This window comes from Lissotriton vulgaris, chromosome 12 (genome assembly GCF_964263255.1).
Source record: "Lissotriton vulgaris chromosome 12, aLisVul1.2, whole genome shotgun sequence".
Lineage (NCBI taxonomy): Eukaryota > Metazoa > Chordata > Amphibia > Caudata > Salamandridae > Lissotriton > Lissotriton vulgaris.
In genome coordinates this window covers 60,620,442-60,634,565 of record NC_141700.1, presented here as the reverse complement: position 1 = coordinate 60,634,565, position 14,124 = coordinate 60,620,442, and the positions used below count along the sequence as shown (strand labels likewise).

Genomic DNA, 14,124 nt, shown 5'->3' with positions numbered 1-14,124 from the left:
ACTGCAATCTGGGGCAGAGGAAGGCTGCAACTCTCAAGATGTAGGAGAATGATTTGGGGTGCACCCAGCAAAGTCATAAGGGGCCTGGGCACGTGTGAGGGGAGGACTCAGACTTACCTGGTAGCTGAATAGCCAATAGTCTGCTGGCCTGGGGGTGGGGGCTGGGGAGCTGCTTCTCCTGATCAGAATCTCCTTGGAGACAGACAGGCTCAATCCACACTTTGGACTTCTACAGGTAAAGGCCTCACTAACTTGAAATCTAACAATACTATTTGAATAAAACTTGACTCCCTCTCCTGGCCAAAAAACGAAGTGCACAGTCCCTAGTAAAGACAGTTTAAACAGCTCACAGAAACACCCTCTGATGTAGAATATCCCTGTTGCTGGGAGGGGGACGAGGCAGGGGGGCTGGTTTCACTGGCTTGTGAACACAAAATGGTGGCTGGGGGTGCACTGTTTTAACATACAGACTTAGCACAGAGCAGAGGAGAAATTTGGAGGGAAAACTAAATTGTCACCAGGACTGAGAGGGATAGTCTACAAAGTTTGGACTGCAAATCCCACAATTCAACACGTTAAATTGAAGCAATCATGGGCAGCGAAAACCACAAGTTTAAAACACAAAACGGGTGATAAAATATGCAATCACAGGCAGGTTAAAACTACAATTTTAAACTGTAACAACCACAGGCAAAGACAGTAATCACAGAAAGGGAAAATCGTTTTTTTAACAACTTTTGTTTTGGGGAAGAGACAGCACTAGTCTGTCTCCTTACCACTTCCTGGACTCTGCTCACTGCAAGCTGGGGCACAGGAAGGCTGCAACTCACAAGACAGAGGAGAATGATTTGTCATAATGTCTTATGACGCCAATGGTGAGGTATGTGCCTTTCTTGTTCACTGATACAGTAAATGTTTTCCGCCACTCAACTCTAGAACTGTGCCCCAAATAAATCAAATACGCAAAAGAACAGCATTCAGAACCAAGGTGCAAGTGTTCAACTCATCTACCACTGACTAGAACCATTATGTTTGGAAGAATATGAAGAGTTGGTCCTTTATATGAATTAATTGTTCAGCCAGATAAACAGTGTCAACTGTATCATGTGGCTCTGGCATTTCTAACGCTAAAAAGAGCATGTTGAGGTTTATGAAAACATACACACATAGATATTTAGTATCACTATAAATGTTGTGCTTGCCGTTTGAGATTCAGGACACTTACCCGCCTGGTAGTAGGCATCTGTGGCATTTTGGACAGTCTGGGTTGCGACTGGCTGATAATACTGTTTATTCTCATAGGTGGTGGCAGCAGTTGTGCGTCCATAGCTATAAGTATCCTAGCGAGTGAATTGAAATGAAGGTTCAGTAGCTAACAATCATATCTCAAACTATAAAGGTAAAGAACATTTTATTCGCATGAATGTCCCTCTGAAATACTTTGCTTTTTACATAAATTCACTCTATACCATTCAACAACTTATTTTAAATGAAGACTTCTTTTTTAAGGCAATGAATCAAACGTATTTCATGTGCACACTCCATAACATCACTGAAAACATACACAAATAGTAGATCATTCAATATTTAAAAAACAAAGAGTTATGAAAATATACATAACAAGCAGATTACCCTTGATAAATCAAAGTCTGGAAATCAGGAGAGAATGTAAATTGGTATTCCAACCGAGTTTCTCCAGCGAAAGGCACAGTTCTCTAAATATCTTAAATAATGGGCGAGCACACTCCAAACTATATGAGTGTGCATTTGGGAGATGTTCTTTAGGACAAAACACCATCAATATAACTGATAGGGGCCCGTCTACCAGTGGCTTTCCTTTTTAATGCTTAATGATACACTGGAAAATAATAAAACTGTTGCTAAGGAAGAAATAACATATTCACTTGGGGTTTTTGGTTCTTTGGTAACTGGAACAACTGAAGTTGTTGGAGCATTGAGGAAATAGAAACAAGATTATGTGAGGGTGGATGACCTGCAAATTCAAGTACCCTCCAAACTTACTGATGAAAAATGTCTGAAGACTCAGGCATGGTAGTTTAAGCCACCCCCTCCAGGGTTTGCTTGCAATACAAATGAGCAATTTACTTGAAGTTTCACTTATAGAATGGAAGCATACGAAGCGCCTGAAGGAGTAGTCCACCAAAAGCCAACTCTTCCCCTCAACGCCAGTCTATGTCACTGTATCATACAGTATCCTATTTAGCATGATAGATAGAAGTGTCACAATCACTGCCGCCCACGCAGCTGCCCATACAACCTCTGCCCCAGCTGTACACACATACACTAAGCTGCATCCAAAAGGTCTGCTTATCCACCCGGTTGAAGACTGCACTGCTAGCCATAAAACAGTACCGACTTCGGCCATTGCCAGACGCAACAAATGTAGCCAAAATGTGTAGACCCATTACACTTTCCATATTACAGGTGCTTTTGCAAAAACCCCTTTGAGTTACTATCTGCATGCAGTAGTGTGATCAACTGATAGTTATTCTGTAAACAAATATCACCCTTTGGTATGACAACAGAAGTAGAGGAATCGGGATCATGTTTGGGCCAGGAACACATGAATTGTGGCCTTCCTTATCAGTTTCTAAATATATGCACTCAACGGAAAACAATTCTGGCTTGCGGTATCACTACAATCAAACATTCAAACCAGTACCATATAGCATAGCAATCTAGTCTCGCCATCCGACTTTCATAATGTGATAATCCAATTCTATCATAGGTAATAAACTTGAAGGAACTTTCTAATCTTAAATCCTGGTTCTCCTACAGAGGAATTTTCATTATAGTCAATTCAATTTCCAAGACTTTATTCGGTATGTAAAAACAACCATAGTAGCAACCAACAATAAAAATATTTGCACATAATTATAATCAGAAATGGCCATGCCAAAAGTGCATAACTGGGATTTATTAAAAGCCTACCACCTTGTTTCCATAGAAACATTTACTGTAAAGCAGAGAATTCATAATAGCATCAAATAAAAACAATGCTTTAATGTATATTCATTGCTTTTATAATAACAAGTGCAACTTTAAGATAAACCCCGATATCGTTTAACTCAAGCATACATTTCAGGGCAACAATGTGCGATCTGATGTTTTGCGCAAGCCGAAGAGGTTTTAAATAACAATGACTATAATTATTTAAAAAAATCACAAAATACCACAAAGTGCCTTGTGCTTTGCTTGCTCTGGCCATCACAAGGGCAGGGTGTCATATCTGAAGGACAACATTTCATGGGGGAAAAGCAAATAAATGATGGACAATCATTAGTCTAAATCTAATTAATACAAAACGATGCATTAGGTTAGGAACATAGGTTAAATAACTTTGACAGCCCTCTTCCAACTCAAGTGAATGATCAACTGTAGCAGTTGGCTTCCCGCCTCAGTTCCCGCCCGGGCTTCCCTTCTACAATAAATAAAGTTATCTTTAATGAACAGTTTGGTGAGTGTTTTTACCATTAGGGGGTTAGGGTGAATTGGCATCTTAAACATACCACTGTAGGTGGAATTAATGTAGCTTGGCCAGGGAATACACAATGCTTTATCCATGGTCAGGCAATCTAAAATGATGGATGTGGTGATACTAGTCTTGTCTTTTAACCAAATAAAACCTCAGAGCAGCAAAGGGAGAAGTGTGACTACATCTGCTATATACTGTAGCCCTACCTCTCTGGGTGTTATCTCTGTAGAGGCAAAGGTGGGTAGGCATAAACGGCGCTTGAGGAAACACTTTTCCTCCATCTGTAGAGTCTTACTCTTATAATGAACCCACACATCAGCCCCATATGTAGAATAGCTAATACCCTGGCATTGTATATTGCTAACATATCTTTTAAGGGTCAGGTGCCAAACTTTGCTGAAAACCTAAAGATTTTGTGAGCACTTATATTCACCCTAACCCTGTTTGTAGTTTTATATGATCATGAGCCATTACCTGCAAAAGTAATACCCAAGAAAGGAGTAGTTTCTGTCCTGTAACTCCAGTTCTGTAGTAGGGGTATCTCTGTTATAGTCATAATCTAGTGAATAGTCCCGCCCATGTGCGTGGACCCCGGAGCAATCAAAAATAATCTCTTAAGGCGTCGAAAAATGCAGAAATGCACAGACACTTAAGAGAGAATTAAAGACAGATAATGCAGCCTATATAACCAGGCTACACTGTCCAGTACTTCAACTAGAAATTCCACCACAAATCCACAAACAGCAAAGTCTGTCCAGATTTCCCTTGCTTCAGCAGCAAAAACCCTCTGGAATGATAGAGAGGAAGACATGGACAGACAAGCCCCATAGGCTGCCATTATGTGACTCAAAACAGGATACTGTGCCTTTAAGAGAACTTTCCAGAACTTCACAGTATCCCAGAATGCACTGCAGGTCACTTTTACTTTCAGTTCTTTTTGAAGGTGTAACACGCCAGACCTGTAGCATTCCTTACATAAATATCTCTCTCCACCGGGACGGAGGGCGGGCGCTTATGACTATAACAGGGATACCCCTACTACAGAAATGGAGTTACAGGACAGAAACTACTCCTTCTGTAGTAGGGGATCTCTGTGTATAGTCATAATCTAGTGAATAGAATGGCAAGCACATCCCCACACCAAAGCGGTGGTGGAGAAACGAGAAATAACACCACTATTGTGCGAACAGATTTCGCAGCAAAGCCTGCCCAACCTGAGCATCTGCCCTGGCATCAGTGTCCAGGCAGTAAAGCTTAGCAAAGCACCACATTTAATTCCCATGAAGGCGAAGGAAGCCGGACAGGAGGGAACACTTTCTTCAAGCCTTCCAAAAAATCTTTGATCACAGGGATCTGGAAGAAGGAAGTCTGTGAAGGGCATTTCCTGTAGGCAGTCAATGCAGCACTATCTCAGCAGCCATGCCCCCAAACTCGAAGACGAGAGGTTGAGGTGCAACATCTGCCCCCCGAACTTCGTGAAAAGGTCCGGCCTGCACGGCAGCCGTATGTGAGGAAGGAGAGACCGGTGAAGCAGATCCGTGAACCACCACTGCCTGGGCCATTCCGGGGCTATCAGGATCATCCGTGCCCTGGACTGGGACAGCTTGATGAGCACCGCCGGAATCAGGGGAATGTGTGGAAAAGCGTACAGAAAGCTGTTCGACCAGTTGATCCATAGCGCATTCCCCAGCGTCCCCTGCTGGTAATACCTGGAGGCGAAGTCTCTGCATTTGCTGTTTTCGGCGGCGGCGAACAGATCTATGTCTGGAGTCCCCCACCTTGAGAAGACTTCTCCTAGTACTTCGTCGTTTATGACCCATTCGTGGTTTTCCTGAATCAGTCTGCTCAGTGTGTCCGCCTGAACATTCTGCACACCTGGTAGATGAGTTGCCGTTATCGTCAGTCCTCTGGCCAGAAGCCATCGCCAGATCGCCTGCGCCTCCTGCGACAGAGTGCGTGATCTCGAGCCCCCCTGCTTGTTGAGGTAGTACATTGTGGTCGTATTGTCCGTCTGTACAAGCAGAGAGTTGGTCTGGAAGGACGGATGAAAGGCCTTCAGTGCCAAGTGAACAGTTCTGAGTTCCAGGAAATTGATGCGATACGTGGACTCCGTCGGGGACCACGTTCCTTGAATCTGTAAGTCTCCGGAATGCGCCCCCCAGCCGTGGAGAGAAGCATCCGTCACGATAGTCTGAGTGGGAATGTCCTTGTGGAAGGGAACCCCTCTGAGGAGATTCTCCCCTGAACAACACCACTCCAGAGACTGAAGAGCATGCAGAGACAGTCGTATCGTGTGGTCCCAAGACCCTTTCCTCTGATCCCACTGATCCCCCAAGCACTCCTGCAACGATCTCATGTGCAGTCATGCGTGTGGCGTTAGGAAGATGCAAGAGGCCATCGATCCGAGTAGAGAAGACATCGTCCTCACTGTTGTAGATGGAGTGGTCATAAGAGCCTGAGCCTTCCGAAGGAGTGATAATCGCAGCTCCTCCGAAGGAGACACGCTTGCTGACAGCGTATTGATGGTGGCTCCCAAGTACTGAATGCACTGGACCGGAGTCGGGACAGACTTGGACATGTTGATGTGCAACCCCAGCTTGTTCAAGAGAACGAACGTCTTCTGGAAGTGTGCTTGAGCTTCCGAGAAGGAGGAGGCCTTGATCAACCAATCGTCCAGGTACGGGTAGACAAACACCTTGTTCTTCCTTAGGTGTGCTGCTACCACTGCCATGTACTTCGAGAATGTTCTGGGCGCAGACTTCAGTCCGAATGGCAGTACTGTGTACTGATAATGATTAGCGCCGACTTGGAATCGCAGGAACTTCCTGTGTTTGTGTGCGATGGGCACATGGAAGTACGCATCTTGTAGGTCTATAGCACATAGCCAGTCTCCCTGTTGCAACTGAGGATAAATCTGATGCAACGACTGTAGGAGAGTAGGGTCTGCAATCCTATGATCACCCAGATTTTTTGCTTTTGTTTCACTGGTTTACGACTTTCTCTGGCTGTGGGCCTGCCAATCAGACCCACAGCCTAGCTGTTCTCTCACTAAATTGACATGTGTGCCTTAGGTGCATTATCCAATTGGTACTGGGCCACCTTATCAGACCCTGTAACTCAGGGCATAGGTGTACCCAGGGCCTACCAGGGGCTGAAGCATGTATTATGCCACCCCTGGATGGCCATCTAAATCTGACACAACTGGTTGCACGACAGCTGGGGCAAGGTGGTGTACTTGCCCTTTGCTTTAGATATAGTATACCTATATCTAACCCCAAAAATGGACACACGGATCCCTATCAGTCACTCCTATGGCAGGCCTTGACAATCCTGAAGGCAGAGTGCGTGGAATCGTGTGAACTGGTGCTCTGGCATGAGCTGAGCCCGGCTGCAGCTTGCGGAACCAAGTCCCAATAGCTGTTCCATGATATCGCGTACCGTATACTCTTAAGTGCATTATAATCCTCGCGGTTAAATGCTATCTTTGGTATCGCGTTATCAAAACATGTCGAGTAAGGTGTCATACGAATTGTGATACTGACCCCTCACCAATGCTGGCGACGGGGTTAGCATTCCACCCTTCTAGAGGGACACGACATGTACGTAACTGTGAACCCCGGTTAAAGTTAACTGAAGCCTCAGCTCCACAAAATGGATGCTGCCACCACAGACACGAGTCTGACCTCCTGCTGCTGGGAGTCCTTCCAGCGAGGAGAGCTTGGACAAAGGGTTTCCTGTCCGGGGCGGTGCTAGCACCATCCCAGACAGGGTTTTGTGTATCCTGGGTAGGCAGGGCTTTACAGGAAGGTGACTGCGGAGTGGCACCCCGGTGCTCACTACGCATCTGCCGGCTAGAACCAGTTCCAGGGGCACACCAGCCCCTGGCCTGGGGAAAGTCCGGCATGGGAGAGGGGTTTAACCACCCCCCTTCCTGGTCCCACCCCTAGGGCAGGACCTAGTCGCGTACCCACCCCTTTCTTTAGGATAAAGGCAGGAGCGGGGACCCTTCCAAATTAGATCATCTTTGAATCAAGAAACTACTTTCTACCAAGGAACTCTCGACTCTTCTCAAGATTTCTCCCTTGTGACTAAGGAGTAGTCACCCTGCATCCGCAGGCACCATCTAAGGACTCTGCGGTTTGCTGCACGTCATTCCTCCGGAATCCGACTGCCCAGCTCGACGAGACCCGGCTTCCCTGGCACCTCTGACCTCTACCCACATCGTCAGCGCAGCTGAGATCCGTGGGTGCGACGAGACCTCGAGGGACCGGCCATCATCAGAACTGCACGACTTCTATCCAGCACGACCGCCGAGGGATCCTCTGGTGAGTGCTTTGGGGTCCGAGAAGCCCCGACCCTGAGCAGCTCCAGCACCGAAGTCCAGCCTCCCAGCATCTCCACGATCTGCATGGGGCCCTTCTGCTTTTTGCTGCTCATCGCGTTGTCTGGCTACTAGCCCGCTGGCTTGTGGCCTTCTCGACGACGCCCGACGACAACAACGCTGCTGGTCTGGTTGCTCCAGACTAGCCTTTGCTCCCTTCTGAAAGAGGAGCACCCCGGACCCTCCTGGTCCACTCAAGACGCCATTTTAGGTCCACCACGTGGCCCTGAATTTTGCCAAGGCTTGTTGCCCCAATCCTGGGCCCAGCGACGCCGACAGCATCAACCATCGTGGGACAGCTCGCACCTCCATCCTGGTCGCCGACAACGCCTCCTGGTCCGTGAGACTGCAGAGCCTAGCGTCGCCCACTCACCTAGTCGAGGTGACTACCATCTGGTGCCCTCCTGGTGCCCTCTGACTACTGGCTAGTAGTTACGAACTTGGTCCCCTCTGCTTTCAGGTGTCATCCATCTTCGATCCAGGCTTGGATCTCTTCGAACTTTCTTCACTGGTCGCCTGCAAGCAACTCCTTCCTTCAGGCTCCTGGTTCGTCAGCGAGGATTCCCGACGTCGGTAAAGACCTATGCAGCCGCAGCCCCTGGGCTAGGTAACTTCGGCATTTCGGTGCCCCAGCATAGCCTCATTATCTAAGGGTCCAGAGTCACTGTCGCTTCCGACTTACCTTATCGGGTTCGCCCGAGAACACTAACTTTCCGTGCCCTCGGGCATTTGTGTAGATTGTGCACTTGAAGTATTTTCCTAAGAGTTTTGTTGTGTGCTTAGTACCCTGTCCTCATAAAGAGTACAGGGCTGTTGTGACTTAAAATAAATACACTGTTTATTTTCATAACACTTGTGTGGTGTCCTTTCACTTGGTGTTCAAGGGGTATATGTGATGGTATAACAGCTGGCTTAACACGCCCTCTAGAGTTTAGCCCGAAGACTGCTCGTATCCACGCTACTAGGATAGCTGGTCTAAGGTTGACTTACAACCAATCACCATAAGGGTCGTTTGGACTGATGCATAGTGATCACTAGAATAGTGAGCACTGCATATCAGGCTAACTTCTCACATTGGTGGCAGCGGTGGGATTTGAACTTGCTGTTGTTTTACCACACGTATCCTAAGAATATCTTGTGAAAGATCGCATAAGTACGCCAGGTACATATAACTTAGCTTAGAATACTCTGAGTTCTACTGAACCAGCTGTTGTAGCTCCTCAAGGCTTAGCACACCTTGGCTACAACTCTTAGCAAGGGATCAGTAGGCAAACATATAGTGTAGGTAGGTGCATCACTTACACCACACTAGAAACAGCATGTCAGTCAAAGGAGGAAACCCTGAGTCTCCCCTTGTGTCAGTCGACCCTGCACAGGTCATGTCCAGATATGCTGCACTTAGCTTCCAAGAGATGCGACAGATCTGTACATCCAGGAAGCTAAAACAGGGTGCAAACCCTACCATTCCTTTTCTGATTGGTCTCTTAGAGACTTATGATGCAAGGAGGGCTGGTAACACAGAACCTTCTCATCCAGATGGGAATATGCCTCCCCTCGAGGGAACCTCAGGTGACCCTGACCTTATCCATCTCTCTGCAGAAGGTGAAGAGGAGGATGAGGATCTAGAGCCATCTGAGGACGAGGCAGACAAAGGTCCAGTAGTAGTTAGCCAGCTAACCAGGGACAACTTAAGCAGGCACGAGAATGGTACTAGGAGACCCCTGGGGCCCCTCTCAGGCCAGCTTAACATTGGGAATGGACGAGTTAGGTCTCTATCGAGAGGCTCTAACAGATCCATTCGAACCAATGGCTCTCGAGGCTCTTCTCAAAGAGGGATGACATCCCCTCAGAGGAGAGTGTACGAAGCTAAAATGAGGGAAGTCAATCTGAGGATTGAAAGGGAAGAACTTGCCCTGGCCAAAGAGAGACATGCCTTTGCTAGAGAGCAAGAATTGAGTGGGACAAACCCCACTGGTGGCAGCATTCCCCCAAGGGAAAACAGGAGTTTAGACACTAGACACCTGAGTAAGATAGTGCCCCCCTTTAAGCAAGGGGATGATATCCACAAATGGATTACTGATTTGGAGAGGGCCTGCACTGTACAGTGTGTCCCCCCGAGTCAGTGGGCAGCTATCTTGTGGCTCTCCTTTGAAGGTAGAGATAAGCTCCTCACTACTAGAGCTGAGGATGCTAACAATTACCAGGTCCTGAAGAACACACTAATTGATGGGTTCGGCCTAACCACTGAGCAGTACAGGTTGCTGTTCAGGGATACCCAGAAAACTCAGTCTCAGGACTGGTCTGATTTTGTCGATTGTGCCACTAAGGCTTTGGAGGGCTGGTTGCTGGGCAGTAAGGTTACTGATTATACAGGATTGTACAATCTGATCATGAGGGAACAGATTTTAAACAATTGTCAGAACCAGTTGTTGCATCAGCACCTTGTCGACTCGGATCTGACCTCTCCCCAAGAATTGGGAAAGAAGGCAGACAGATGGGTCAGAACAAGGGTTAAGCAAAACCAGGGCCAGAACCAGGGTGGTCAGAAGAAAGCAGACCAGAAGGGTAAAGATTCTAAGGGTGAACAAAATGACCAGAAGTCTTCAACAGGTCCCCAACAACCCAAAGAGGGGGGGTGGGGGGGTCAGGCTTCCCAGAAAAAGAAGAATCAAGAAGGCCAATCAAAAAGGTGGTGCCAATACTGTAAAAGTAAAACTCACTGGTTTAGTGAGTGCACCAAGAAAGGAGGGCAGACTCCTGCTACTGCAGCCCCTAAGGCACCTGTGCCCCCTAGTACAGCCAGCAGTAGTAGTGCACCTCCCAAGGGATTAGTTGGGTTAACCTTGGGTTCTGAGGGGTGTGACAACTTAGTTGGCACACTCACTCAGGCTGTCCTTGTCTGTACAGGGGATATGGATATATCCCCTGATGTCAGTCCCAATACTTTGGGCAAATACAGGCAGACGCCTTTAATAAATGGAAAAATGGCTCAGGCCTATAGGGACACTTGTGCCAGTGTCACCATGGTGACACCTAACTTAGTGGACCCTGGACAGATCATGCCAGGTACAGATTTCCTGGTGACCAATGCCAGCAACGTCACTACCAGTCATAGTATGGCGATTGTTGCTTTCTCCTGGGGAGGGGTAAATGGCCAGAAAAAGGTTGTTGTTAGTTCAGACCTCCCAGTGGATTGTTTGTTGGGCAATGATTTGGAGTCATCACAATGGTCAGAAGTGGAGCAGAGGACTCACATGGAGATGTTAGGCTTGCCAGCACATGTGCTTGCTGTGACTAGGTCACAGGTCAGAAGATGCCCCACTGAACAGGTGCTGGATCCTGGAACAATGGACCAGACACCTCCCAAGAAGAAGAGCAGTAGGGTTAAGGCATCGCCTTCCCCCTTGCCCCAGGTCGAGGATCAAGTCTCGGAGGAGGCTGACCTACAGGAATTGAGGGAAACTGAGCCTAAAGAACTCGAACTTGATCAAGTTGAGTTTCTGGGCTCAGGGGGACCCTCCAGAGAAGACCTGGGGAAGGACCAATTAGACTGCCCTTTCCGTGAACCCCTCAGACAGCAGGCTGCTGCTGAGGCTGCTGGGAACGCCACAGGTACCCACAAGGTATACTGGGAGGATGGACTCCTGTACACTGAGGCAAGAGACCCCAAGCCTGGCATGACCAGGAGGCTGGTTATCCCCTTGTCTCAGCGAGGTTACCTTCTTACCTTGGCCCACGAGATTCCCTTAGCAGGGCACTTAGGCCAGACGAAGACGTGGGACAGGCTTGTCTCACACTTTCACTGGCCTCACATGAACGAGGATACCAAGGAGTTTTGTCGCTCCTGTGTCACTTGCCAAGCCAGTGGTAAGTCAGGTGGCACGACAAAGGCCCCCCTTATACCAATGCCTGTGGTGGGGGTGCCCTTTGAACGAGTGGGGATTGACATTGTCGGTCCAATGGAACCCCAGACAGCATCAGGGCACAAGTTTATACTGGTGGTAGTGGATCATGCCACCAGGTATCCTGAAGCTATTCCCCTTAGGACCACTACAGCACCTGTTGTGGCCAGAGCCCTAGTTGGAGTGTTCTCCAGACTGGGCTTCCCTAAGGAGGTTGTCTCTGACAGAGGTGCAAACTTCATGTCAAGCTACTTAACTGCTATGTGGAAGGAATGTGGTGTCAACTACAAGTTCACTACACCCTATCATCCACAATGCAATGGGCTTGTTGAAAGGTTCAACAGGACCCTAAAAGGGATGATTCATGGACTACCTGAAAAGCTCCGGCGTAGATGGGATGTCCTGATTCCCTGCCTTTTATTCGCTTATAGAGAAGTCCCACAGAAGGGGGTTGGCTACAGCCCTTTTGAACTTTTGTATGGGCATCCTGTAAGAGGACCATTGTGTTTGGTGAAGGAAGGATGGGAGAGACCTCTCAAAAAGCCTGCAACCAACATAGTGGACTATGTACTTGGTCTCCGCTCCAGGATGGCTGAATACATGGAAAAGGCCTCTGAAAACCTTAAGGCCAGCCAAGAACTCCAAAAATCTTGGCATGACCAAAAGGCTGTCCTGACTGTTTATCAGCCTGGACAGAAGGTGTGGGTGTTGGAGCCAGTGGCCCCAGCAGCACTCAAAGACAAATGGTCTGGGCCCCACACAATTCTTGAGCAAAAGGGAGAGGTCGCCTACCTGGTGGACCTTGGAACTCCGAGGAGCCCCCACAGGGTGCTCCATGTCAACAGGCTCAAAGCATATGTCGACAGGAAGGACATGAGCTTGCTCATGGCCATAGATGAGGGACAGGAGGAAGAGAGTGACCCTCTCCCAGACCTGCTCACTCAGAATCCTGATGATGGATCAGTGGATGGTGTTGTCTTTTGTGGCAGCCTCTCTGAACATCAACAGAAGGATTGCAAACAGGTTCTTCAATCCTTCCGGCATATGTTCTCTCTAACACCCAGTCAGACCAATTGGTGCACCCATGAGGTTGACACTGGTGACAGCTTGCCAGTCAAGAGTAAAATCTACCGGCAGCCTGATCATGTTAGAGACTGCATCAAAACTGAAGTGCAGAAAATGTTGGAGTTGGGAGTCATTGAACCCTCGGATAGCCCTTGGGCTAGTCCCGTAGTTCTAGTGCCAAAGCCTCACACCCAGGGTGGGAAGAAAGAGATGAGGTTTTGCGTAGACTACAGGGGTCTCAATGCAGTCACTAAGACTGACGCCCACCCAATACCAAGGGCAGATGAGCTTATAGATAGATTGGCTTCTGCCAACTACTTAAGTACATTTGACCTGACAGCTGGGTATTGGCAAATCAGGTTAGCTGAGGACGCCAAGCCCAAGACAGCATTTTCTACCCCTGGTGGGCATTATCAATCTGTGGTAATGCCCTTTGGTTTGAAAAATGCACCTGCCACCTTCCAAAGGCTGGTGAATCATGTTCTCACTGGGCTGGATGACTTCTGCGCAGCGTATCTTGACGATATTGCTGTCTTTAGCTCCACCTGGGAGGATCACCTGGTCCACCTGAGGAAAGTGTTAGAGGCACTGCAAGCAGCAGGTCTCACTATCAAGGCCACCAAGTGCCAGATAGGGCAGACACAGGTTGTATACTTGGGCCACCTTGTAGGTGGAGGCCAAGTTCAGCCACTGGAGAGCAAAATACAGTCAATCAGGGACTGGGCTCCTCCAACCACCCAGACTCAGGTTCGAGCTTTCTTGGGCCTGACTGGTTACTACCGAAAGTTTGTCAGAAATTATGGATCAATTGTGACTCCACTTAATGAACTGACAAGTAAGAAAATGCCAAAAAAGGTTCAGTGGACAGCAGGCTGTCAAAAAGCATTCGATGACCTAAAACAGGCCATGTGCACAGCACCTATCCTCAAGAGTCCAGACTACTCCAAACCATTCATTGTCCAAACAGACGCTTCTGAGTTGGGTGTTGGAGCTGTTCTATCTCAACTGAATTTTGATAGTAATGACCAGCCCATTGCTTTTATAAGCAGAAGGCTGACCCCCAGAGAGAAAAATTGGTCAGCTATTGAGAGGGAGGCCTTTGCTGTGGTTTGGGCCCTGAAGAAACTGAGGCCATACTTGTTTGGCACTCATTTCAAGATTCAGACCGACCATAAGCCCCTCTTATGGCTAAATCAGATGAAGGGTGAAAACCTCAAACTGCTTAGGTGGTCCATTTCCCTACAGGGGATGGACTTCACAGTGGAGCATAGACCTGGCAC

At 47.9% G+C, this 14,124-nt stretch overlaps 1 protein-coding gene across 1 annotated transcript in view; it reads right to left on the bottom strand.

The window, feature by feature from the left end:
• The window catches only part of ZFR2 (zinc finger RNA binding protein 2), an 811,721-nt gene that overhangs the window by 610,867 nt on the left and 186,730 nt on the right, over positions 1-14,124 (bottom strand). Inside the window, exon 3 of the mRNA XM_086947097.1 lies at positions 1,226-1,340. Within this exon, the coding sequence (XP_086803223.1) occupies positions 1,226-1,340 (115 nt within the window). The remainder of the gene's footprint in view (positions 1-1,225; positions 1,341-14,124) is intronic.